Source organism: Scyliorhinus canicula, chromosome 8 (genome assembly GCF_902713615.1).
Source record: "Scyliorhinus canicula chromosome 8, sScyCan1.1, whole genome shotgun sequence".
Classification (NCBI taxonomy): Eukaryota; Metazoa; Chordata; class Chondrichthyes; order Carcharhiniformes; family Scyliorhinidae; genus Scyliorhinus; species Scyliorhinus canicula.
In genome coordinates this window covers 64078889-64105948 of record NC_052153.1, presented here as the reverse complement: position 1 = coordinate 64105948, position 27060 = coordinate 64078889, and the positions used below count along the sequence as shown (strand labels likewise).

At 44.6% G+C, this 27060-nt stretch overlaps 1 protein-coding gene across 6 annotated transcripts in view; it reads left to right on the top strand.

Moving 5' to 3' along the window:
• LOC119970292 (probable global transcription activator SNF2L2) overlaps window positions 1–27060 on the top strand; it is a 188747-nt gene that overhangs the window by 23278 nt on the left and 138409 nt on the right. For 5 of the 6 annotated variants that reach the window (XM_038804675.1, XM_038804672.1, XM_038804676.1 and 2 more), the window contains 2 exons: window positions 5450–5579; window positions 9979–10308. In XM_038804675.1, the coding sequence (XP_038660603.1) occupies window positions 5450–5579; window positions 9979–10308 (460 nt within the window). Of the gene's footprint in view, window positions 1–5449; window positions 5580–9978; window positions 10309–27060 lie in introns of those variants that run through there. The other variant, XM_038804677.1, reaches the window with a different exon arrangement.

The following is a 27060-nucleotide window of genomic DNA, read 5'->3' as shown; positions in this document are numbered from 1 at the left end:
CCATGGTATTAAGGGTAAGATCCTGGCATGGATAGAGGATTGGCTGACTGGCAGAAGCCAGTGAGGTGGGGATAAAGAGGTCACTTTCAGGGTGGCAACCGGTGACTCGTGGTGTGTCTCAGGGGTCTGTACTGGGACCACAACTTTTCACAAAACACATTAACAATTTGGAAGAAGGAACTGAAGGCCCTGTTGCTGAGTTTACAGATGATGCAACGATATGTAGAGGGACAGGTAGTATTGAGGAAATAGGGGAGTTAGGAGAGTGAGCGAAGAAGTGGCAGATGGAATATAATGTGGAAAAGTATACGGTTATGCACTTTGAAAGGAGCAATGGAGGCACATACAATTTTCTAAATGGGGAAATGCTTAGGAAATCGGAAGCATCAAGAGACTTGGGGGTCCTTGTTCAAGATTCTTTTAAGATTAATGTGCAGGTTCAGTGAGCAGTTAGGAAGGCAAATGCAATGTTAGCAGTCATGTCGAGAGGGTTAGAATACAAGAGCAGTGATGAACTTCTGAGGGTATAGAAGGCTCTGGTCAAAACCCATTTGGAGTATCGTGAGCGGTTTTGGGCCCCATATCTGAGGAAGGATGTGCTGGTCTTGGAAAGGGTGCAGAGGAGTTTCACAAGAACGATCCCTGGAATGAAGAGTTTGTCGTATGAGGGACGGTTGGGACTCTGGAGTTTAGAAGGATGAGGGGGGATCTTATTGAAACTTACAGCATACTGTGAGGCTTGGATAGAGTGGACATGGAGAGGATGTTTCCACTGGTCGAAAAAACTAGAACCAAAGGGCACAATCTCAAACTAAAGAGACGATCCTTTAAAATAGAAATGAGGAGGAACCTCTTCAGCCAGAGGGTGGTGAATCTGTGGAACTGTTTACCGCAGAAGGCTGTGGAGCCAAATCAGGGTGGTGAACCTGTGGAACTCTGCCGCAGAAGGCTGTGGAACCAAATCACTGAGTGTCTTTCAGACAGAGATAAATAGGTTCTTGATTAATAAGGGACTATGGGTTATTCCTGTATCTACATCCAATAGGCTGTGCAGTTTAATAAGGCAGCTTTAGATGTTTCAGGTGGGATAGAGGGGATGTAAAAGGGGTGGAGGAGTTGCGCTACTGGTTAGGGAGAATATCACAGCTGTACTGCGGGAGGATACCTCCGAGGGCAGTGAGGCTACATGGGTAGAGATCAGGACTAAGAAGGGTGCAGTCACAATGTTGGGGGTTTACTACAGGCCACCCAACAGCCAGTGGGAGATAGAGGAGTAGATAGGCAGACAGATTTTGGAAAGGAGTAAAAGCAACAGCGTTGTTGTGATGGGAGACTTTAACTTCCCCAATATTGACTGGGACTCACTTAGTGCTGGGGGCTTGGACGGGGCAGAGTTTGTAAGGAGCATCCAGGAGGGCTTCTTAAAACAATATGTAGATAGTCCATCTAGGGAAGGGGCTGTACTGGACCTGGTATTGGGGAATGAGTCCAGCCAAGTGGTAGAAGTTTCAGTAGGGGAGCTTTTTGGGAACAGTGACCACAATTCAGTAAGTTTTAAAGTGCTGATGGACAAGGATAAGAGTGGTCCTAGGGTGAATGTGTTAAATTGGGGGAAGGCTAATTATAACAATATTAGGCGGGAACTACCTAGATTGGGGGCGGATGTTTGAGGGTAAATCAACATCTGACACGTGAGAGGCTTTCAAATGTCAATTGAAAGAAAATCAGGACCAGCATATTCCTGTGAGGAAGAAGGATAAATACGGCAAATTTCGGGAGCCTTGGATAACGAGAGATATTGTAGGTCTCATCAAAAAGAAAAAGGAGGTATTTGTCAGGGCTAGAAGGCTGGGAACAGACGAAGCCTGAGGGGAATATAAGGAAAGTAGGAAGGAACTTAAGCAAAAAGTCAGGAGGGCTAAAAGGGCCCACGAAAAGTCATTAGAAAATAGGGTTAAGGAAAATCCCAAGGCTTTTTACACGGACATTAAAAAGCAAGATGGTTGGCCCACTGAAGGACAGGGGAGGCAAGGTTGGCCCACTGAAGGATAGGGGAGGGAATCTATGTGGAGCCAGAGGAAATGGGCGAGGCACTAAATGAACACTTTTTTCATCAGTATTCACCAAAGAGAAGGAATTGGTGGATGTTGAGTCTGGAGAAGGGGATGTAGATATCCTGGGTCATATTTGAGATCCAAAAAGACGAGGGGCGGGATTCTCCGACAACCCCCCCCCCACCGCGATCGGGGCTCACCGATCAGCGGGCGGGCCTGTGCCGTGGGGGCACTCTTTCCCTCCCCGTCGGCCTATGTAAGGCTCCGCCATGGCCAGCGCGGAGAAGAAGCCCCCTGCGCATGTACAGGAACACTGCGGCGATTATGCGCATGCACCAATCCGCGCCGGCCCTTCGGCGCCCGTTAGTGCGGCGCCAACCCCGCTGGCGCTGGCCTAGCCCCCAGAAGTGCGGAGGATTCCGCAACTTCCGGGCAGCCTGGCGCCGGAGTGGTTCGCGTCGTTCTTGGCGCTGGTGTTGGGCTGTCCCGCCAATTGTGGGAGTGTCCCGACCGAGGTATTGGACGTCTTGAAAAATATTAAGGTAGATAAGTCCCCAGGGCCTGATGGGATCTATCCCAGAATACTGAAGGAGCCAAGAGAGAAAATTGCTGAGGCCTTGAAAGAAAGAATCCTTGGATCCTCACTTCAGGTGTCTTCGGGTGATGTCCCGGAGGACTGGAGAATAGGCAATGTTGTTTTGTTTAAGAAGGGTAGCAAGGATAATCCAGGGAACTATAGGCTGGTGAGCCTTAGGTCAGTGGTAGGGAAATTACTGGAGAGAATTCTTTGAGACAAGATCTACTCCCATTTGGAAGTAAGTGGACGTATTCGCGAGAGGCAGCACAGTTTTGTGAAGGGGAGGTCGTGTCTCACTAACTTGATAGAGTTTTTTGAAGAGGTCACAAAGATGATTGATGCAGGTAGGGCAGTGGATGTCGTCTATATGGACTTCAGTAGGTCCTTTGACAAGGTCCCTCGTGGCAGACTGGTACAAAAGGTGAAGTCACAAGGGATCAGAGATGAGCTGGCAAGATGGATTCAGAACTGTCTAGGTCAGAGAAGGCAGAGAGTAGCAATGGAAGGGTGCTTTTCTCATTGGAGGGCTATGACTAGTGGTGCTCCGCAGAGATCATTGCTGGGACCTTTACTGTTCATAGTATATATAAAAGATTTGGAGGAAAATGCAACTGGTCTGATTTAGTAAGTTTGCGGACGACACAAAGGTTGGTGGAATTGCGGGTAGCGATGAGGACTGTCCGAGGATACAGCAGGATTTAGATCGTCTGGAGACTTGGGCGGAGAGATGGCAGATGGAGTTTAATCCGGACAAGTGTGAGGTAATGCATTTTGGAAGGTCTAATGCAGGTAGGGAATATACAGTGAATGGTAGCACCCTCAAGAGTATTGACAGTCAGAGAGATCTAGGTGTACAGGTCCACAGGTCACTGCAAGGGGCAACACAGGTGGAGAAGGTAGTCAAGAAGGCATACGGCATGCTTGCCTTCATTGGCCGGGGCATTGAGTATAAAAATTGGCAAGTCATGTTGCAGCTGTATGGACCCTTAGTTAGGACACACTTGGAGTATAGTGTTCAATTCTGGTTGCCACACCACCAGAAGGATGTGGAGGCTTTAGAGAGGGTTCAGAAGAGATTTACCAGGATGTTGCCTGGTATGGAGGACATTAGCTATGAGGAGAGGTTGAATAAACTCAGTTTGTTCTCACTGGAACGACGGATGTTGAGGGGCGACCTGATTGAGGTCTACAAAATGATGAGGGGCATCGACAGGGTGGATAGTCAGAGACTTTTTTCCAGGGTAGAGGGGTCAATTACTAGGTTTAAGGTGCGAGGGGCAAGGTTTAGAGGAGATATACAAGGCAAGTTTTTTTTACATAGGGTAGTGGGTGCCTGGAACTCACTGCTGGAGGAGGTGGTGGGAGCAGGGATGATAGTGACGTTTAAGAGGCATCTTAACAAATACATGAATAGGATGGGAATAGAGGGATACGGACTCCGGAAGGGTAGAAAATGTTAGTTTAGACAGGCAGCATGGTCGGCGCAGGCTTGGAGGGCCGAAGTGCCTGTTCCTGTGCTGTACTTTTCTTTGTTCTTTATTCTTTTTACCACTATCTTCTCGAGGGCAGTTAAAGATGGATAATAAATGCTGGCCTTGCTTGCAATGGCCACCTTCTTTGAATGTTTAAAAAAAAAAAATCAAGTAAAACAAAAATGTATGGCATAAATCAAGAACAGGCTCTTTGCTTCGTCCCAATTTAGCAAAAAATACAGGAACTGCATTCAATAATCATCGACTAGTGTATTTTGTGTTACATGAGTATTGAGGTTATTTTTTCTATCGGGACATGGCTCTTTTAGTGTTTTGAGATTTTTTTGGACCATTAATTTCATATAGTGTAGCAATTTAGGGAAACTCTGACAAGTGTTATTGATATTGATACCAGAATTGATGTCCAGGCAAAGTTTTTGCAATGCAACCTCCACAAAACCTGCTACGATACAGACTTAAAGTCATTTTCAAGTATGTTCTGTGGAAAGTGCATGCAAAAGATGAAACTAGCATTAACAGTCTCTTTCACTAAGCAAGGTCAATTCCTATAGATTCTAATGTCAGGATCACAGCATCTGGATACTGGTGGTCATATCACCATTAATCTAATGGGACAGAAGAACCATCTCTGTATTATCACTGGGAATAATACCTCCGTTCACTTTCTAAAGTTAATGTCAGATGCAGCACACATTGAGTTCCACATATTCTAGGTTTGTACCTGTAGTTATCTGCATTATTGTTTATTCTGAACTTTGTAAATTGGGAAAGATGCAGAGTACATGCCACCACGTCCCCCAAAGGGATGAAGAGTGAAAGGGAGAGGCCTTGAGTTCTTGATTAATTCCTGGCATCTTCTTGCCTAACTCCTGATACAAGATTGCTTGCCCATCCTGTTGATTTTATGTATGTTCAAAGGTGGTAATGATGGGGTAGAAGAAACTGCAGGGTAGTAAACTTCAAACAGTATATTAGCTTAGCTGTTTGTATTCAGTTTCCATTAATCAACTTTAATGAATTAGATTTATTTTACTTTGGCTCAAAAATTTTGCAATGGAAACAGGTATAACTATATTAGGACATGTTATCGGGATTCTTCAAGAATATTCATGGTTTATGAATAGTACTCAATAGCAACCTTTTGTTTGTCTGGAAAATACCATTTGTACAACTAGTTGTAACTTCAGGCTGAGTAATTTATAGACAATACACTATAGTTGAAATATTACCAAATTCCATTTTTCTCTTAAGCTGCTCAAAATAATTTGAATTGCTAAATGGTAATATTTATCAAGCAATTGCTAAATGCTTATTTTCTTCCTTAGCCTATAGATGCAATGCATGACAAGGGAATGGCTGATGAAATGCATTATGGTCAGATGAAAGGCATGGGAATGAGGACTTCTCATGCTGGAATGGGACCACCTCAGAGTCCTATGGATCAGCATTCTCAAGGTATGTTGGACATGTGTTTATGTTGACCTGAATAAAAGCAAAATATTGAAGATGCTGGAAATCTGAAATAAAAACAGTGCTGGAAAAATTCAGCAGGCCTGACAGCATCTGTGACGAAATGAATGTTTGAGTCCAATATTCTTTGCAACTGCAGAGAGGTGGAAATATGATGGGCTTTATGTTGTTGAAAAAGGGGTAGGGTCCAGTGGAACGAAAAGGAAGGCCCGGGTACGTTAGAGGGTGGGATAGTTAAAATGAAAGATGTCATGGAACAAAAGGCAAGGGTGTTGTAATGGTTGTACAATACAGGAACAATACATTAGTCCAGACTAAGCGTTAATGGCAAAATTGAGGACCGACCTGCGCTAAGTAAAACCTGAAAACAAGATTCGTGCACTGGCAAAAAAAAAAACGGGGATTAAAATAAGAAGACCGAGTTCATGGTCTGAAGTTGTTGAACTCCATGTTGAGTCCAGAAAGCTGAAAAGTGTATAATTGGTATATGAGGTGCTGCTCCTCAATCTTGTGTCAAGTTTCACTGGAACATTGTCGCAGGCCGAGAACAACAATGTAAGCATGACAGCAAGTGAATTAAAATGTCGAACAATCAGATGGTCGATGCAGGTAAACTTTATATTGTGTAAAGGCAGTCTCATTAATGTATAATGTTTTTAGCTATAAGCTATTCATTTACAATGGACACAATTTGACTTTTATGTTTTCGAAAAGGATTTGAATACAAACAGGATGATGAATTTGAGTAAATTTTCAATGAAAGTTAAATGTTTTTTCGCTTCAATAAAGGCACCAAACTTCCTGGTGCTATCATTTCCTCGTCATCCTAATTTGAATTCCTTTCTAAGAAATTAGTTGAATTTTTTACATCTTCCTGAGCAAACCGTCTCTGTACTCAGCTGTGTTCTGTTGATAGTTAGAAAATATAAGCCTTCTAATTAATGACAGTTGTGCGAGAGAGAAAGAAAGATGAGATAGACTGGAATGAGCCAAAGCGCACATTCTGTGCTCCACCGTTCTGCCAAATGCTTGGTTCTCCCTTCACTGATGCCAGGACTCCATCGTTTCAGCCCAGTTCTGCCAAATCCCAGAATCGCCCAAGCACTGCTGAATACCAGGTAGCTACCTCCAGCTGGTACATCTTGCATACCATCTTGCTGTGGATCCTCAGCTTTAAAAATTAAATATGCAGTGGGAAAGAAATATGTCACTTTTTGAGTTTTCTCTGAATAATGGACAAAATGCAGAATTCAATCCCCAAAGCGGTGACACAAAATCTCAGAAAACCAGATAAAAAATGTAATCTGATTAATTCAGTCTCCATAAATACCCCATTTATCACATAACAGCATATCCTTCAATTTGCTGTGAGAAGTGCCATAGGAGAACTGCTGCTGTTGGATAATTTTGAATATTTGTAATTACAATATCATATTCTGATGTGTTGTCAGTGTCAACAGTCACCTTGTTTTTGAACATGTTTGCAGTATTCATCCCAATTATATTTCTGGATAAAATGGTTCTACACTCTAATTAATTCTTAGTTTTGTGCTTCCTCTTTTTCCTTTCCTCCTCTCCCCACTGCCAGACAAAGAAATAATGTCGGTATCAGAACTTGCTGCCATCGGATCCCTACAATGCAGAAGGAGTCCATTCGGCCCATCGAGTCTGCACCGACCCTTTGAATGAGGACTCAACCCATGTCCACCCCCATAACCCAGTAATCTAACCCTGGACACTAAGGGGTCAATTTAGCATTACCAATCCACCTAACCCACACATCTTTGGCCTGTGGGAGGAATACGGAGGAAACCCACACAGACACGGGAAGAACGTACAAACTCCTCGCAGATAACGACCCAAGGCCGGAATTGAACCTGCGTCCCTGGCGCTGTGATGTAGCAGTGCTAGCCACTGTGCCACCATGCCAGTCCAGTGATCCTTATAAGACAACGATAACTTCTCAGCATGTCAGTCACTAATCGAAGGCAGTTGGTTTATATATTTATAGATTCCTGAGTGGTGATCATAATTTAATGTCAGCTGCAGCAAATGTGGCTTTCTGATGAAACACTCAATATCTTTTTAGTTGACTGGTTTGAGTCAGAAGATCTTCCAAAACATTTTTAAACTAGTTTTTTTCCCTCCCTGATTTTGGGCAACCATGGTGTGAGGCTGTGACCTGTCATGCATAATAATTAGGACTAGTAATTTGTTATGGCGTGATCTTCAATGATATATCCTGTGATTTTACACAATCTGCTATGATAATTTACATTCCTACTTCCATCTCTTATTACTAGATTGGAGTTCGATTTTCTTTCTCTTCCCCTACTCAAATTTTACTTCATTCCACGAGCAGCATTTCTTTTAAATCAGAATTTATTTAAACTGCTTTTAAGTTCTCATTTGATAAATTCTGAGGCATTTCTGAGAACCGCAATGAGGAGTTAAATAAATGCAGTTCTTTTTCTTTAACTATGAATTTAATTTAAATTGTATTGATTAGAATTAATTAGCAAAATACAAGCTGTGGCTTTTAAAAAGAAGTGTTGTAAAAAGAAATGCGAAAACATTTTTTTCAAAATAAGGTGTGTAACCTATCTGGGTATGTGCCAAATAAAAATGATCCCCAAAGGAATGTTTTTGAAGGCGAAAAAGCCCAAAGATTCAAGGTATGATTCTTGTGGCACGGTAGCACATTGGTTAGCACTGTTGCTTCACAGCACCAGGGTCCCAGGTTCGATTCTCGGCTTGGGTCACTGTCTGTGCAGAGTCTGCATGTTCTACCTGTGTCTGCGTGGGTTTCCTCCAGGTCCTCCGGTTTCCTCCCACAAGTCCCGGTTAGGTAATTTGGACATTCTGAATTCTCCCTCCTATACCCAAACATGCGCAGGAATGTGGCGACTAGGGGCTTTTAACAGTAACTTCCTTGCAGTGTTAATGTAAGCCTACTTGTGACAATAAAGATTATTATTATTAACGCATGTACAGCCCACCACGGAGCTTAGCCAGAACTCTAATTTTAATTTACCATGATTGGCAGACCGTTGCATTCGCATTCGATGCCTGAGTCGCATTCCGCTTGATTTTTGGCTGAGTTCAGGCTGACTCATTAGCTTTTAATTAGCTTTCAGTACCGGAACATTTTTGGTGTTCTACGTGAAGTATTTTAACTGTCTTATCATCGGAGTCAGGTTCATTTATTGAGGATTAACCTGGGAAAGCTGTTGCAAGCTCCCCTTCGATGTAACAAATTTCGCAAAGCTGCCAAGTTGATCCATTTCATTAGATATCCCTAAAAACACACACTTGCACAATTCACAACAAAAAACGAAGTACAATTTTAACTTCTCCAGGCGCTCTTCCTTTCCTTTCTACTCCCTTACCCAAGCTGTACCCAACAATAATAATCTTAGTCCATTAGTTGAGAGCACCATTTTTGCCCTTGTTCTCCAAGGTTTAGCTAAACGTGAACCTGAAACCAAAGGCTCGAACTGAAAAGAGCTTCTTCCCCACAGCTACAAGACACCTCAACAACTCCCCCCTCAGACTGATCTGTTCCCTGTAAGCACACTATTCACGACGCCCTATGCTACTCTTGCTCATGTATTTGCTTTGTTTGGCCCCTTGTTCTGTACTGTAACCAATCACTGTTTGTCGATGTACCATTTGTCAATGTTCTCTGTTAATTATTCTCTTTGTCTAATATGTACATACTGTGTACATTCTCTTGGCCGCAGAAAAATACTTTTCACTGTACTTTGGTACATGTGACAATAAATCGAATCAATCAATCAATATTTGACAGACCAAAGGCACCCGCTGACAATTCATGCTCTCCTAGCCTCCACCCTCTGAAGCGTCTTCTAGCTACTCCATGTTCCCCCCACTTCTACTCAACAGCTTTTTTTCTTGGTGCCCACCCCAAATGTTATTTGCTTTCTTAATTCTGAATAACTGAAAGAAACACATGGAAAGAGTAAGCCAGGCATGGGAACAGATTAACAGGGCAAGATTAAAGACACAATTAGATTGTAATAGAGTAGGTGGCCAAAAAATCATCTTGACAAACCAACAACACTGGGGTTCCTGAATATTTATTCCAGAAATCGCAAAATGGTTAACAAGTAAAATGATACAGATCTTGGCTTTCCCAAAATCCACCTCTTGTGCTCTAATCTGGTGAGTAATTGAATCTTGAGACAACTGCAGGATCTTGATCGGAAACTGGTGAGGTCAGTTATTGTAAGATGCAGACAGAACAATGCACTCCAGGCCTAACTATCTGACAGATTTTCTAGTGCACCCTAAAGATAATGGTGCATTATGTTTGTGTTCATTTTAGCTTTTAGAATCTGATAACAAAATATTTTCTCTGCAGGATATCTATCTCCTCATCCGTCTCCTATGAGTGTACCAGAGCATGTTCCCAGTCCAATGTCAGCAGGTGGTCCTACACCCCCTCAAATTCCACCAGCCCAGGCTACACCAATGTTGCAAGGCGATCCTCAGGTCATTAGCCAGCAGAACCGAGGTCCTTCACCTTTCAACCCAGTTCAGCTTCATCAATTAAGGGCTCAAATTCTGGCTTATAAGATGCTTGCCAGAGGACAACCATTACCAGATAACCTGCAGCTTGCTGTTCAGGGAAAACGGTCACTACCGAGTATGCAACAGCAAGTAGCCCCAATTGCATACAACCGACCACCCAGTAAGTATGCATTTTGTTATTTCTTTCAAATAGAAAAAAAATATTGATTCTAAATGCATTATCAGATTTTTGAAACCCATTTGAATTAGTCAAGTTTCAGCATCCAGGCAGTAAAGTTTTTTTTTAATGAATTGAGTGTTTACTTGTAGCTGAAAAATATTTTGCACTCGTCTACCGTAAAAGTTGAAATTTTGAGTTCTGATAATTGAGTTATTCAGGCATTTGATGTTTGGGTAGCTAGAAATGTCATGTTTGAGTCGGATGTTGGGGGCAGTTGGTATTGATTCATTCTAATGGAAATTGGATAGATTTCTTATGAACTGAATTTTGAGATGCAATATATAAATATTTTTGAGACGTGATTTAACAAGCGCTCTATTATTGGAAGGATAAAGCCGAGTTTGGACCTATGATTCCGAAAGCTCACAAAATACAATGGGCTGAATTCTCCGTTCCTGAGGCCAAGTGCTGATGCCAACGGAGGATCCGTGGTGTTTCACGATGGGAGGATCGGTGCGCGGAAAACTGTCAAAGAATCGCTGGATCCCAGGCTGCACGTGTGCAGGGCTGATGGGCTGCAGCCACACACGGCGACATTCCCCACACTGGTCGCGCTGGAAAACATGGCACCTGCTGACCCTGACCCCACAGCCCACCTGGTCACACCTCAGCCCTAGCAGAAGCTCCCCCGGCCAGTGGCACGGATCTCAGCCGAGTGTGGCGGAACTGGAAACTGTCCGCAGCTGGAACGTGACTCCCGGGACTCAGCCCATTGGAGGCGGAGCATTGCGGGTGGGCTGGCTGATGACACTCCCAGTGGGGTTGTGACTGCTCGCGGTGTGCGTGCCGCTGACACCGATTTGGTGCAGAGCATCACGAACTGGCACCTGCCCCGATTTTGGCGTTGGGAGACATTCTCTGTTCTTCAGCCGTTCTCGATTTCTTTTTTTCTCGTGTAGCAATTTCGACATTCCTACCAATCTCCACTTGTAATGGTGTACAGGGGTGGTGCAGGTAAAGTTTTCTTAACAAATGTCAGAAAAGGGAGAGGTACAAGAGGACAGGGAGAGATGGGAGAGGTACAAGTGGACAGGGAAGGAGAGGGGAGAGGTACAAGAGGGCAGAGAAGGAGAGGGGAGAGGTACAAGAGGGCAGAGAAGGAAAGGGGAGAGGTACAAGAGGGCAGAGAAGGAGAGGGGAGAGGTACAAGAGGGCGGAGAGGGGAGAGGTACAAGAGGGCAGAGAAGGAGAGGGGAGAGGTACAAGAGGGCAGAGAAGGAAAGGGGAGAGGTACAAGAGGGCAGAGAAGGAGAGGGGAGAGGTACAAGAGGGCGGAGAGGGGAGAGGTACAAGAGGGCAGAGAAGGAGAGGGGAGAGGTACAAGAGGGCAGAGAAGGAGAGGGGAGAGGTACAAGAGGGCGGAGAGGGGAGAGGTACAAGAGGGCAGAGAAGGAGAGGGGAGAGGTACAAGAAGGCAGAGAAGGAGAGGGGAGAGGTACAAGAGGGCAGAGAAGGAGAGGGGAGAGGTACAAGAGGGCAGAGAAGGAGAGGGGAGAGGTACAAGAGGGCAGAGAAGGAAAGGGGAGAGGTACAAGAGGGCAGAGAAGAAGAGGGGAGAGGTACAAGAGGGCGGAGAGGGGAGAGGTACAAGAGGGCAGAGAAGGAGAGGTACAAGAGGGCAGAGAAGGAGAGGGGAGAGGTACAAGAGGGCGGAGAGGGGAGAGGTACAAGAGGGCAGAGAAGGAGAGGGGAGAGGTACAAGAAGGCAGAGAAGGAGAGGGGAGAGGTACAAGAGGGCAGAGAAGGAGAGGGGAGAGGTACAAGAGGGCAGAGAAGGAGAGGGGAGAGGTACAAGAGGGCAGAGAAGGAGAGGGGAGAGGTACAAGAGGGCAGAGAAGGAGAGGGGAGAGGTACAAGAGGGGAGAGGGCGAGAGATACAAAAAGACTGGGAAGGGAGACCAGCGACAAATAGAGGGACAGTACAGGAAGGCTTACAACATTACAGCAGGGTTGAATTTCAGAATGTAATTTGTGGAGAGCGATGTTGCCTTCCCTTCCATTTTAGCAGGATTGGTTCACAAAGTATACTTTGAATGGTGGGTCAGATTTGCTGCCCTTCTCTGCAGAAGAGATGGGAAGGGGAGGGATGTGCTTAGAAAAATACCCCTTTCTTCACTTGACCCCAAAGCTGTTCTGAAGGAAGTTCCAGCTAATTCCAGTGACCACTGCAGGAGTTCAGAAAGTTGTACAGTGCAGAAAAGGCCTTTCGGCCCATCTAGTCTCCACCAACAATAACTCCCCCATATCTTGCGCTAATCCCGCTTACGAGCACTTGTCCCAAATCCTTGAATGTGATGGTGTTTCAAGTGCCCATCCTAGTGCTTTTTAAAGGTTGAGGTTTTCAGCCTCCATTACCGTCTTAGGCAATGCATTCCAGATTCTCACCACTCTGAGTGAATTTTGTTTTCTCAAATTCCCTCAGAATCTCCTGCCCCTCACCCTAAAACAATGTCCCCTTGTGATTGACCCCTCATCAGGAGATAATACTCAGTGTAAGAATTGATAATGTCTAATTTTAAAGCAGGAAAACAGTTCTGTGATCCCGGACATTCTGTTAAAGAGTTGGGATTTGAGCAACATCAGCTCTCTAAAGGTTCGGTGGGGGGGGGGGATATTAATGGGGGCATGATGGCTTTCACAAGAGTATCACATGGTCTCCGTTTCCATTTGGTTTCAATTTCATCTCCTGTTGCATAGTTTAAGTTGCTATTTCTGTATCTTCTGGCTTTTCAAAGACTGTTTAATGCGATTCTCATAAAACCTTTTACTTTCAACTTTTATTTTACATAAACTGCTATCTAATTCAGAACAGTTACTGATTACGTAATTCTTGGCCTCCTTTAATGGATACAGGGAAGTGGAAATAAGAATTACTTAAGATTTCATTTTGGGCTGTCATTTAACATTTGGTTTGTCTCACTGTTTTAAATTTGTCAACTATTTTGCATCCACTTACTGGTGCCAAAAGCATTTAAATTATGAGATCACTCCTCATTTTAAACATAGAACAGATACTGATGGAATACCATTGTTTCTGTATTGCTGGTGCTATGGAAGGGTCACGTGTAATATAACGGATCAGGTTGAATTATAAATTGCTGACTTGTTTGGTATTGCTTTTACTGCTGGAACATTTGCAGAGTTTTACGTTTGAAATGTTTTTTTCCTTACATTTAGAGCACCCAATTACTTATTTCCAGTGAGGGGCAATTTAGCGTGGCCAATCTACCTAACCTGCACATCTTTGGGTTGTAGGGGTGAGGCCCACACAGACACGGGGAGAATGTGCAAACTCCACGTGGACAGTGACCTGAGGCTGGGATCGAACCTGCGTCCACAGCGCTGTGAGACAGCAGTGCTTTATGTTTGAAATATAACCTGTTCATCCATCTTGAGAGATTAAGGTCCACAATGATGCAAGTGTGCCAATTTCAATGAAATGAACAGCTAGAACGATTTGGATTTGTGTAATGTGGCTCCTAATTCCACAGAATTTAAATTGAACTTGTCCGGACAAAAACAAAATATTTTGTACTTGTCTTTTCATCAAAGTTTCATGGATTATGCTATTGTAATGCACTATGTAGTTTCGAGCTCTCTGGGTTCAAAAATTTGAATGTCATTCTGTTACATATAGCATTACTGTCCACTTTGGCTTCTATTTTTAAAAAAATGTTGCGATTGTGAGATTTGTTACTAATCGCATATAAAATACTGTGTGGTCCAGCTAAGCAAAACTGATTAGGAAAGATTAATATTTAAATATACCAGTATGTTTGTTTGGTTTTGCTGCAGAAATAATTTTAATATTTAATTTTGATTATTTGCAATGAATATAGAAAGTCTTTAGCATCCAAGTTTCTTTCAAAATAGCTGCATGTTTCCTCTTATCTGATTCAAATGATGATGACTTTTAAAACCTAGCAGTGACAACATGATATTAGCAGACAGGAGAGTATATGACATCTGGGGAGATGGTACAGTGGCAGTGTCTTAAGGATACGACTGATGGAAGATACCGAGTTATTCTAAATCCCAGAAGGTAAACCTGAAACAACTGTCCTCAACTGTATTCAGGAATTTGGTATAATCTGAGGAAAGGTTTGAAATACAGATAATGATGTCCCAGACATTTAGTGATTAATTTAAATACATTAAATGCGCAACAATAAAGTACTAGAAGTACACAATTATGACAATGGCTATACACAGTATCACTAATTCTCCCCAAATGTTCTACACCTTTATAGATTTAAAAAACTATAACAATCCAGTAAACAAAACCACAGTTGTATCTCTGGTTGCTTCTGAAGTAGAACAGCTTGCTCTTCAAGACAGGCTTTCTTCACAAACACCGCTTGCTGGGAGTTAAACTACTATCCCCCCTGTTGCCTGCGGTCTAAATAACAGCTCCCCTGCATTGTTTTAACCATTTCCTTTTATTGTTTTCCCGTTTGATCTTTCCCAATCTGAGCTAATGTCTTCAGAAGTCGCACTTATTTACCTTGATTTCTTGAGTCTACCTTTTAGAGCGTAAATGCAAAGTACACTCATTTTATGACCCTTTCCTCACACTCTTTCACCGTCCTTCGAACCTTTAACACTTTATTTAAATCCCTTCATGTTCTGTTTTCCATTTTTACCAACCTGTCTTCAGGTGTTGCTGAGCTCATCAACGTCTCAGAGGCACTAGTATCATTAACATAGCCAAGCTGTCCCTCCCTTCAGTCATTTTCCCACAGTTTTTGAAATGTATCACCAACAGAAAATATTCCAATTTCTTGAATTTCCCTGATATTTTTGTGTCTCTGTTGTTTTCCTTGCATGTCATTGGACTAGTAATTCAGAGGCCCAGCCTAATACTCTGGAGACATGGGTTTAAACTCCATCACATCAGCTGGTGAAATTTAAGAAAAAAATCTGGAATTGAAAAGGTGACCATGAAGCTGTAGACAATTGTCATTAAAAACCTAATTGGTTCATTCATACCTTTTTAGGGAAGGAACATTTTCAGTCTTGTGTCATGTGAGAGTACCTTTAAGAAATAGGTGTTTATAAAATATCTGTAGTGGATGTACCTTTAAGAAATGGGTGTTTATCAGTGATGTCAGAGTGTGGGTAGAGCTGGACTGTCTGCTTTACTTTCGCTTTAGGCTGTTTGCTACAGGGTGTGTTTGGTTTTGTTTTAGACTTGGAGCTGCCTCCAGCAAGACAAGGTGTGATTCTGATTTATTTCTATATGAAAGGAATGTCTTCAGATCACTTGCTAATTTAACAGTGAATACTGCTCTCAGTAGAGAATTTAAACCTGATCTCTGTTTTTAAAAGGGTCTTTTGTCTTATGGATGTTAATAAGGAAAGATTAAGGTTTACATCTGTGGGGAATATTGGTGTTGATAGTTGTTGAGATGTTTACTGTGGGTTACTAGTTTCATAAATAAAGATTGTTTTAATTTAAAAGTACTGTGGATCTCTGGTGCATCACACCTGTAAGGTAAGCTCATGTGCTCCCCATAACCACAATCTAGTAAAAGTTGTGTGTTAGGTGAACTCCATGATATACCTCGGGGTTCTCTAAACCCTGGCCCATAACATTTGTCTCTTCTAGCCTAATGTGACTCTTAACTAACTGCCCAACATTGACCTTGCCAGTGACACCCACATAAGACCAAAAGATATAGGAGAATTACGCCATTCAACCCATTGAGTCCTCTCCGCCATTCAATCATGGTTGATATGTTTCTCATTCCTATTCTCCTGCCTTCTCCCCATATCCCCACATCCCATGAAAGAATAAGTTTAAAATTAAATTAAAAACTTGGTTTAAAATGCAGGAATTAAACGGAGTTCAAATGATGAAACTATTGGAATAGATGATGTTTGGATAACTTGGGTATATTAGATTGATCAGAATGTATAGTAATCAGTCAGTATTACAAAGGTTGTTAATCTATTCACAAGTTCCATCTCCATTCCGTTTCCTGGAAGATGTAAAGTGACGGGGCATAGGGCAGCTATGTTATGACTACTGAGCATTGTAAGGACCTACTTCTTCTTCTATATTGGGACAATTCAATGAAGTATTACTTCAATTAAAACATTTTTGAAAACAAATTATGCCTTTTGTGAACCTGGGTAATGAGGTCTTGATGCACATGCTATTGTTTTCTTTGCCATTTTAAAATTCCTGCAGCTGTTAAAAACATTTTTCTTTGTGTAACTGCTTACAGCCATGATTTCAAGGGAAGGGACACTGAAATATCGCAAAACTTTGGGCTCAGAAATGTCACTAATAACAAGATAGCAATGACATTTGGGTTAATTTAATCTTGGATACTGATAAGTACTTGACAAGAAGGTCCACATAACTGTTAAACTGTACATATGAAGATATCAGCCACAATCTTCACGCCACTGTAGACCCTGCCAGTATTAATTTTGTGCAGGTAATTTTGAGGATAAATTTCTGCTTTTTCTTTAATGCCTTGGGGAAAATCAAATTTGGAGTTAAGGGACTAGCTTCATAATAAATTTGATATACATTTTTTAATAATTTATCAAACAAATCAGATTAATTGACCTTTTCCTTTAATTTATTTTCTACTTTTGTTTTTTACCATATTACACATGGCCTTTCTTTCTAACCTTAAAATTCTTAGCGATCGCATTCCTCCGAGGGGGGAAAAAAGGCTGCCCATTAACATTCTACAAGATGTAGTCACATTGGAAATCTCTCACACCAGTAAACTATCAAAAGAATACTTAAAACACAAATATTCATAATCCAAACTTGGCTCCATTACCTCCCTGCTTTTCATAAGCAGCATGATGCAACCTGCCAGGCTTCTGAAATCTAAATACATCTCCTGGCAAATGACTGGATGACAGTTGTTTACATTCCCTGGAGGGTTTTTATCAAGCAGAAGAATTCCTGGGACCCACTTTGTAGCCATTTTTCCTATTCCTTCAGCAAATATCCCTGAAAATGTATCTGCTAAAGTTTGTTAGTGTGCCATCGCCTCCCAGGAAGAACCATGTGCTGATCACCTGCTCTCTGCATGTGAAGGATTTTGTGACTGATTCCTATGAATATCAGCAACAAAGCTACTGTGGGTCTGTTATAGTCTTTGTTGTAGCCGCAAGAAAAAAGAATCCGAGGTGGCAAACGTCAGGTTTGTATAACGTAGTGCAAATGGTTTATTTTAAGATGTTGCTGAAACAGGGCACAATGGTGGATCTCCACAAAAGCCTGCAAAACGCTTTGATGGTGTCATTGTGTAACACGTAACATTACACCAGCCAATCCTGTTACTCTTGTACATGACAGGATCTAATTTGTATTTTGTTTGTGATCATTTTCCTCAGCAATATGTAAAGGCAGCAGGAAATGTATTTTTAGGTAGGGGTAATTTGCAAAAAAACTTTAGGAGAGAGAAGTGAAACAAAGGAGAGTGGAAGCGAAGTGGCAGAAGTAGGTTGCGGAGAAATTGGTTTGACTTTAATTTTGGTTGTGCTGCAACCCAGGGAACAACAAAAGAAGGAAAAGTAACGACTTGCATTGGAGGAGATGGAATGGAGAAGGGCAGATGTAATTGGTTGGGAAACAAAACACTGACATTGTTGGGAAGTGAGATGGAAAGAGACCGAGTTTCTTTTTGAGCAGGGGTGAGAAAAGGGGATAGCAATCCTGTTTGGAGATGGTTCATGTTGAGGTGGTGATTGTTTGAGTGGGGCTGAATAATGAAAGAAGAGAGACTGACAGACACACTGCAAGAAAGCAAAGAGAAACCCTATTGCAAGGGATACACTTATTTGGCACTGCAGGAGGTGGCATGAATGGTTGCTGATGGGACTTGTCAGCTCCATACTACAAAATAATGCATCGTATTTCATATTCTGAAGCTGCACTCCATGTAAATTGAACTTTTCCTGCAAATATGAGTCTACTGCTGTGTCATTAAAGGCTTATTTCACAAGGACAAAACCTAGCTTTCTGAATTAACTAGGGTTATTCAATCTTAACTGAACCTTGGATGTTTGTTACCTGGAGGTAACCTGCTATCTCTCTTTGTCCTTGTTTTTTTTGGCTGTTTGCCAGCTACCCCATTATGTGTAGTTTTGTACATGTGTGTGTATATATAGAAGTGTTAGTAACCATTAGTTTTAGATGAAAAAAATATTTAATTAAAAAAAAAAAAATCCATATAGATGTAACTTTGGATTTCATGGTGTTCTTGTGGCTTATTCAGATATCTAAAATGTCGTCTTGGGCTGTTGTGGCTGTTAGCAATATTTTCATGTATACTTTAGAAATATTGTATGCACATTAGAAAATGGAGTTTGATAGCTTCATTTTACATTTGCTACCATTTTACCAAAATGTGTGCATGCTTTTTTGAATATGGATATGTGCACTTAAAAAATGACAAATATATTTACATATCATCTTTTCTGCCAGCAAGTATGCTTTAGATTTGAGTACTGCAATTAGTGATAGATATATAGCAATGATAGCAAATATTAAGATAATTAATTGATGCACTTAAATTTGTGTGTTTAAGCTCAGATTAGTAGTTTTGTTTTAGGTACTTAAAGTTATGAGCATGAGAGTTATCTAGATATGCTTATCACCTTACTGATATTAATTAAAAAATCAGTAATGTATTTATGTAGTCGTGTTTAACTTAAAGCATCATTGGACTATGTGAGTTACTCAAGCACAGAAATGGTTTGTGGCTTGACGTTCCATTTTAAAAACTAGATTTGACAAAAGTATGTTTTAAATTGTGTAGATTAAAGAAACGTCCTGTGCAAAAGTCATAAAAGTTGTGTTTGAATCAGTTGAGAATTAGACATGCTTTGCAGTTCTGAATGTTTCCATATGTTTACTGTTTCGGAGACATATGGTTTGCATGTTCGTTTTCCACCTACTTATAATTCTTTGGAGTTTTCATTTTTAACCTCAAATCAGTTGGTCCTAGGTTTGTGACTTGATTTAGTTCACAATTGTCCATTGTCTCTTTGGTTGTGTCCAAAGTTCCACCCACATTCCACAATAGCAAATAAAAACTTTCATGAACCAATGCAACCTGGCAATCTTTTCAAGCACAAATTTGAAATGTTTGCAGTTTTATTAAGACAGCTGTAAATGGGTTTTATCATTTAAAAAAAAGCATTTTAATCAAGTGTTGTGTCTACAACTTGTAACCCGATCTTAAATAAATGAGAATCCATCTGAAAGGTTACACAGAAACATTTGTCCATTGCATTTGTGTTTAAGTCTGTTACTCAAATTAAAAACTTTTTTAAAAAGGTGCCCATTTGTGTTCTTGCATCAAAAACCAAAAAAGTCACTTTGCAATGGGTGGTTAATGTGATCTGTGAGCTTGGCTAATGTTGTGGATGGGGTCAGGTTCTTATCTGTCTATGGAACAATGAACACATGGAAAATGTCCAAGTGGAAAGCATGTCTAATTCTCAATTGATTGAAGCATAAGGTTTTGTGACCTTTGCACCAAATGTCTTGGATTTGGCATGTAACTAGGCAAGCTTTTTGTTCTCCTCAATTTTTGTAGCAAGGAAAGGTTTTAACACTTTTTAATTAGAATGCATCTTGCTAAACTTCAACCAGTATGTTTTGTAATGCTTAATGAAAAGATTTCTCTATTGATGTTGTTACTATAACTACAGCTTCTGATCATTTAATGTTTCCAGCAATTTATTATCGATGTTCTTTGATCAAATGTATTCTTCTTAGGGTTCATATTGCTGTTGCTTTTATTGCCTGGTTTTGTCGGTTGGAAAATTTACAAACTCCACATGGACAGTGACCCGGGGCCGGGATCGAACCCGGTGTTCGGCGCCATGAGGCAGCAGTGCTAACGACTGCACCACGGCATACACACTATTGTTAAATGTTTTGTATCTTGCCTGGCATGTGGATAAGCCGTTAATGGGAAAGGTTTACATTTTTAAAATGGGGGTGTTAAGTTAAAATGTGGCGAGTTCACCATATAAAGAAGTAGGTAGCACAGTTGTTTCACAGCTCCAGGGTCCCAGGTTCGATTCCCAACTTGGGTCACTGTCTGTGCGGAGTCTCCACATTCTCCCCGTGTGTGCGTGGGTTTCCTCGCGGGTGCTCCGGTTTCCTCCCACGGTCCAAAGATGTGAAGGTGAGGTGGATTGGCCATGCTAAATTGCCCTTGGTGTCCAAAACGGTTAGATGGGATTACTGGGATAGGGTGGAGGCGTGGGCTTGGGTAGGGTGATCTTTCCATGGGCCGGTGCTGACTTGATGGGCCGAATGGCCTCCTGCACTGTAAATTCTATGATCTCAGTAATTTACCTGTGACTCAAACTGTTTATTGAATGGAACTTTTCAGTCTGAAGACAAAATACATCGGGCAGGATTCTCCGTTTCTGTTGACTCCGACGCAGAATTCGTGGACTTCCACAACAGCAAAACCGCGCCGCACGTTGACCAATTCCGCTACTGTTAAGGGGCTGGCTCCGGCTCCACATGGAACACAATCGATTCCAATGAGAAACTGCGGAATTTGGCGGTTTCGCTGACAAGCTGCTGCTGCATATACATCACTCGCCACACACAGATGGTAGCAAGATTCACCGTGCTGAGCTGGAGACCCTCCTGGACGTGGTGGGGGAGAGGAGGATGGCCCTGGCCCGGGAAGGAGGCTGCCAGCCAGCTCAATTCACTGTGCCTGGGCGCAGATGGCAGAGGCAGTCAGTGCCATGCGCAACACTGTCCAGACTGGCCAGCAGTGCTGAAAAATATACTGCACGACCGCCTCAGGGCGGCCAGGGTGAGTAGCAGCACTGTGCCCCTGGCACTAACCTGCGTCTCCCACACCTGTAACCCGATCTTCCCCCCCCCCCCCCCCCCCCCAAACCAAGAGGGCTGCAGAACCCCTACCCTGCACCACATGGCAGCACCCATACCGGCCGCCGCGGCTGGGTGCCCTGGCCAAGGAACTGCCGTGCCTGTGGCCCCTAACCGTAGCAGAGTAGAGGGGCCTGGATGGAGTCGGGGGGCCGGAGGAAAGGGAGGTGCCGACGTGGAGTCTGGCCACGGGCGAGGAAGTGAGACCCCGCTTAGTTGCAGTTCCCAGTGACGTGTGTCACCCCCCCCCCCCCCAAAGCCTTCCCGTGAGCTGAGCAGTGACGAAAGCAGCACGAATGTCAGCCCCACCAGGAAACCCCGGAGTTCAGGTCTGAGGATGACACTGATTTCCCGTCACAGCTGTCTTCAACACCCTCCACCATCCCAGAGACCATCGCCTCGGTTGGGTGCTTTAGTGAAGAGGCTCCTAGGTCACTCTCTGGTGCGCACCACAGAGCTGATCCAGTACAGGTGGAATTTGGAACTCACAAGGGGGCAGACTGCCTGATGGCGGGCCGACCCCAAGGACTAGCTGATGTCCAGACCGGTTTCGTGCTTCTGGAACGATGGTGCCATCGATTGTGGAGATGCAGTCACAGTGCCAGGGACTACATGAGGGGTTGTTGGCGAGCTTCCAATACCTGCAGGAGCAGGAGGTGGTGCCGACCATGCGTGCCAACCAGGCCAACACCGCACGGGTGGCATTCGGGGACCAAAGTTTAAGCTATGGATCGGCATGTCCAAGGCCTGGGGCGTTCTGTGCGGACGCTGGCCGAGGCCCAAGATAGTGTTCCACCTCACAAACAACCATGTGCCAGAGCCACCTGGACATCTGAGCGTGGCCCAGTTACAGCAGGCCATGGTTGGGAACATTGGCGGCATTGCCCAGGCACTAGCCAACACGGCGCAGACAGAGAGGGAGGTCATAGAATCATAGAATTTACAGTGCATAAGGAGGCCATCCGGCCCATCGACTCTGCACCGGCCCTTACAAAGCACCCTATTCAAGCCCACATCTCTACCCCGTAACTTCCATTTAACAATTTTGGAAACTTGAGGGCAATTGAGCATGGCCAATCCTCATAACCCGCACACCTTTGGACTGTGGGAGAAAACCGGAGCACCCGGCGGAAACTCACGCAGACAAGGGGAGAAAGTGTAAATTCCGCGCAGAGTGACCCAAGCTGGAATCAGCCCAGTTCCGGAGGGAGATGGGGCAATCACTGGCTAATATGAAACAAACCTAGAAGGTGGTGGCACAGTCCCAAATGGAGATGGTCCACTCCCTGTGCTCCATGGCTGCATACGTGCGGACCCTGGTTGAGACCAGTGTGGGCCTCCAGGTCCGGCAGGTGATGGGGGAGCCTTGGGGGATAGCTCCACTTGCACACCCGGCCCATGGAGTAGCCTGGGGGCCATTGCAGTGATGCATCTCTCCCTCCTACCACCTTGGTGCTCTGTCTGACGGGTGTGAGGGGTAGGCTTACTGGGTTGGTCAGCAAGGGAATGGGTGGACGTTGTGGGTAGCCTGTGCTCCCCACCCTCTTTCCCCCTGACCGTCCCCACCATTGTCACCCCAGGGATCGGATGGGACCACGTGATGGAATGGCCAGGTGGACAGTGGAAAGTGCTACCGTGGGCAGGAGTCCGACCTCGTCATACAATACGGAGCTCCAGAAGCTCATCACAGAGTGGTTTGTTGTCATCCTCCATTACAGGGACCATACCTGCTGTTATTGCCCAACCCAGGGCCCATACCCCACAGTGGGCCAGATCCGTGTCAAGGAGAGACTTGTACATGGCGTGGGATTGCTGGTTGGGGGGGGGGGCTGAGTGAGGGGTGTGGGGATGGGATGCGGTCTCCGCGCCTGCCCCCCTGTCCCCGGCCAGTTGGTGAACCTGGAAGCGATCAGAACGTCCCGCCCGTGTTGGCCCTGGCGCACATGCCGTGTGGCCTTCCGTGCCTGCGTAGGCCCCATGTCATAGTATCATAGAATTTACAGTGCAGAAGGAGGCCATTCGGCCCATCGAGTGCACAGGCACTTGCAAAGATCACCCTATCTAAGCCCACACCTCCAACCTATTCCTGTAGCCCAGTGACTCTAACCTTTTTGGACACTAAGGTCAATTTATCATGGCCAATCCACCTAACCTACCTGCACATCTTTGGACAGTGGGAGGAAACCGGAGCACCCGAAGGAAACCCACGCACACAAGGGGAGAATTTGCAGACTCCCCACAGACAGTGACCCAAGCCGGGAATCGAACCTCGGACCCTGTAGCTGTGAAGCAACAGTGCTAACCAATGTGCTATTGTGCCGCCCGTAAGCAGAATTCCAAATTTGTTGCGGAGTACTAAATGAAAGCACTTACCTTAATACACGAGATGCAAGTGTGTCTACTTGCAAAAGACTAAAATCAGACGAGTTGAGGCAAGACTCCCATGTATCCGTGCAAGGTCAGATAGTTTTGAAGAGAATACCATAAAAATGGAGACAGGCACGTTACAAGGCTTCTGTCTAGTTTTACTTGACTATATCAGTTAGTAGGGATACATTAATGCAGCCATTTACACAGGCTGACATGGTATGTTTATATCACATTTAAAAGGAAATTCAAGAAGATTGTCTAATGCAGTCATGAAAAGCCTGATAGCCATGTCACATTGCAACAGTTATACCATTTTATATGTCTTGCCCTCCCCTGCATCCTCCTCATCGGATGGGGCCGGGGTGTTCCTCCTTTAACACATCACCCCTCTGCTGCGCGATGTTGTGGAGGACGCAGCGGCCTCCACGATGCGGGCGAACCTCTCGGTATCATACTGGAGGGCCCGTCCAGAGTGGTCCAGGCATCTGAACTGCATCTTGAGGGGGCCAAAGCACCGCTCGGTCAAACCCTCTGTTGCTGTAAGGGTACCGTTGTAGCGGGTTTCCGCGTTGGTCTATGGCCTCCGGATCAGTGTCATAAGCCTACACCGCAGTGGATAACTCGTGTCGCCCAGGAGTCAGTCCCCGAGCCGGGTTGGAGGGGGGCGCACATCTGGAACATGTCAGGAATTGTCAAGTGCGCCAGGTAGAAGGAATCGTGCACACTGCCCAGGTACGGGCGCAGATGTGAATGATGCGAAACTGATGGTCACACATCAGTTGCATGTTCATTGAGTGGTATCCCTTTCAGTTGGTATAGAGCGGCCTGTCATCAGCCAGTGCTTGTAGGGGGACATCCTGTCGATCACCCCCTGGACCGGGGCATCCCGTCTATGGCGTTGAACCTCGCTGCCCTGGCATCCTGGCAGGTTGTTCAGTCCCCATTGACCTGCCTGGGCATATACGGCCTCCATAACTGTGCAGATGCACCTGTGCACAGATGTCAGTGACATACCGGACAAGTCCCCACTCAGCGCCTGGAAGGACCCCGTGGCGTAAAAGTACACGGCAATTGTCAGCTTGACGGCACTGGGAGCTGGTGTCCTCCCTCATAGCCCCACAGTGCTAGTTGTGCCATCATCTGGCAGATATGGCACACTGTTTTCCTGCTCAGCCAGAGTCTTCGACGACATGCCCAGTCCGGCAAGTCCTCGAATGACGGGTGGTGCTGGTACACACGCCTCATGCAGCACCTCATTGGCACCTCCTCCTCCTCGGCCTGTTGGGCGGCTGGCTCTCAAACCAAGGAGGCTGGCGCCTGTCCCTCTAGGGCACACTCTACTGCTGCATGCTATTTTGCTTTACGTTCCACTACTGCAGCTTCCTCCTCCTCGGACACTGACAGCACCAGCTTGTACAGCTGCAGGGCATCACCCAGGGCTGTGTGACTAGGAAGAAGGCCACCATTGGTGGTTGAATTCCAGTATCCATTGTCTGCAGGGGGTGAAAGATCAGCATGGTGCGTATCCAATGCCCAACAAGGTCCACCGGGCTACATGATGGCCCCGGTTGGCATTGCGGACTCTGCCCCCGCACCCCCGGCCCATCTATGCCTGGCACCATGGGGGCTTCTGGCACCTGTCCCTGATGCCACTCGGCTGTCACTGCCTGTGCCAGCGATATGCTCCATGGGCTTTGACCTGGGTGGGTTGCCGGTGGGTCACAGCCGGGGCTGGGGGTGGCTGAGTGTGGGACGAGGAGGTGGTGACACCCTTGCGGCCGATGTCACTGCAGAACCAGGGGCCAGGGTGGGTGGTCAGTGAAGTGTGCAGCAAGATGGTTGCCTTGCAGGCCGAGGTAATGGCGGTCAGTACTTGGACACCACCCCAGTCCCATGGGGGATCACCCCGGCTACTCGGCCTGTCCCCCGGCCCTGGCAGGGCCAGCCAGCCAGGCCCGTGTCCGGCCCGGCAGCCCATAGTCACTCCTCTCTCCCTCATCAGCCACGACGCCGGTTTCACTATTTTTAAAAGAACAAGTGCACCGTCCCATCGGGAGCTCGGCCCAACGGAGGAGGAGAATCGCAGAGGCCCCAGAGAATACTGGGTCGGGTCCACTAATGACGCGTATACGGTGTTTACTGTACGTGCGTTCCGTAACGCATTGATGCCGCTGTCGAGCTGATGGAGAATTGTGATTTGGTGTCAAATGGGTGCCCGCCGCAATTTTTGAGGCAGTAACTATTCTCCGCCCCATCGCATCAGCCGATGGAGAATCCCGCCCATTAGCTTTCTTTTTGGAAGCAAGAGTGCTTCCTTTCGTTAACTAAAGTTTGAGGGTAGGTTAGCTCAGTTGGCTAGATGACTGAAGTGTAATGCAGAATGATGTCAATGGCATGAGGTTTGATCCCCATGCTAGCTGTGGCAGTTCATGGGGGACTGCCTCTTTGCCTTAACCCATGGTTGCAGAGTAGTGTCCTTCAAGGTATATATAACCAATTGTCTCTCTCTAATGGAGAGAGATGCCTATGGCCCTTTTGAGAAACAGCCACAATGATGAAGCAAGAGATGCTGAATGTGGTAGGAATGTACCTCCAATTTTTTGGAAGGGGCAAAATGATGAGGAAAGTTGGAACTTTGAGCCAAAATTTGAACAGTTTTCTTGATGTCATTAGCAAGAAAGCACTTGGAAACACTTATTGAGATCCTGAAGCCCATGTTTCAACATTTATATAGTCAGTGTTCTAACTCAGTTTTAGTCGTATTTGGTATATTTATTTGAAAGGTGAATAAATAAGGACAAATACTAATCATCTATCATAGTCGTGAGCTTACTTTGTTCATTGAATGAAGTTGGCAACCCACCTGAAAAGTTAAGAACCATTGGTCTTTGATTCTCTCTTAACAGAGCCTGAAGGAGCTATTAGGATTTATTTTTGCAATGATGTCAGTCACTGATGGGTCTTCTCTCCCTGAGATAAAAGTTTCTCGGTCTGAACCTCACTCTAGAATTAGAACACATAATCTAGGCTGGTTCGTACGCAGCACAGAGGGAGTATTGAATTATTGGAGGAGTTGTCTTCACGTGAAATGTTCAATTGAAGCTTTGTCTGCCCTTCCATTTTAATATAAAAGATTCTGGGCCAAATTTCACTCTGGGGTCTGGAGCTTCGCTCAGAACATTCATGGATTCTGCCCCGCACTGCATCAGTGACACAAGATAATTTTCAAAGTATCAATCAGTAATTGGATCAGAAAGGTGTTACATCAATTAAGGGCATCGGGTGCAGACAGGGGCAAAGCATAGAGAGATATTTTAAATGGCAAGCAACTGGCATGGACTTGTTACTGGCTTTGGAAATGGATGAGCAGGGAATGTCAAGGATTCGTGGTACTTTGGATTCAATAAATATGAATTTTTTAA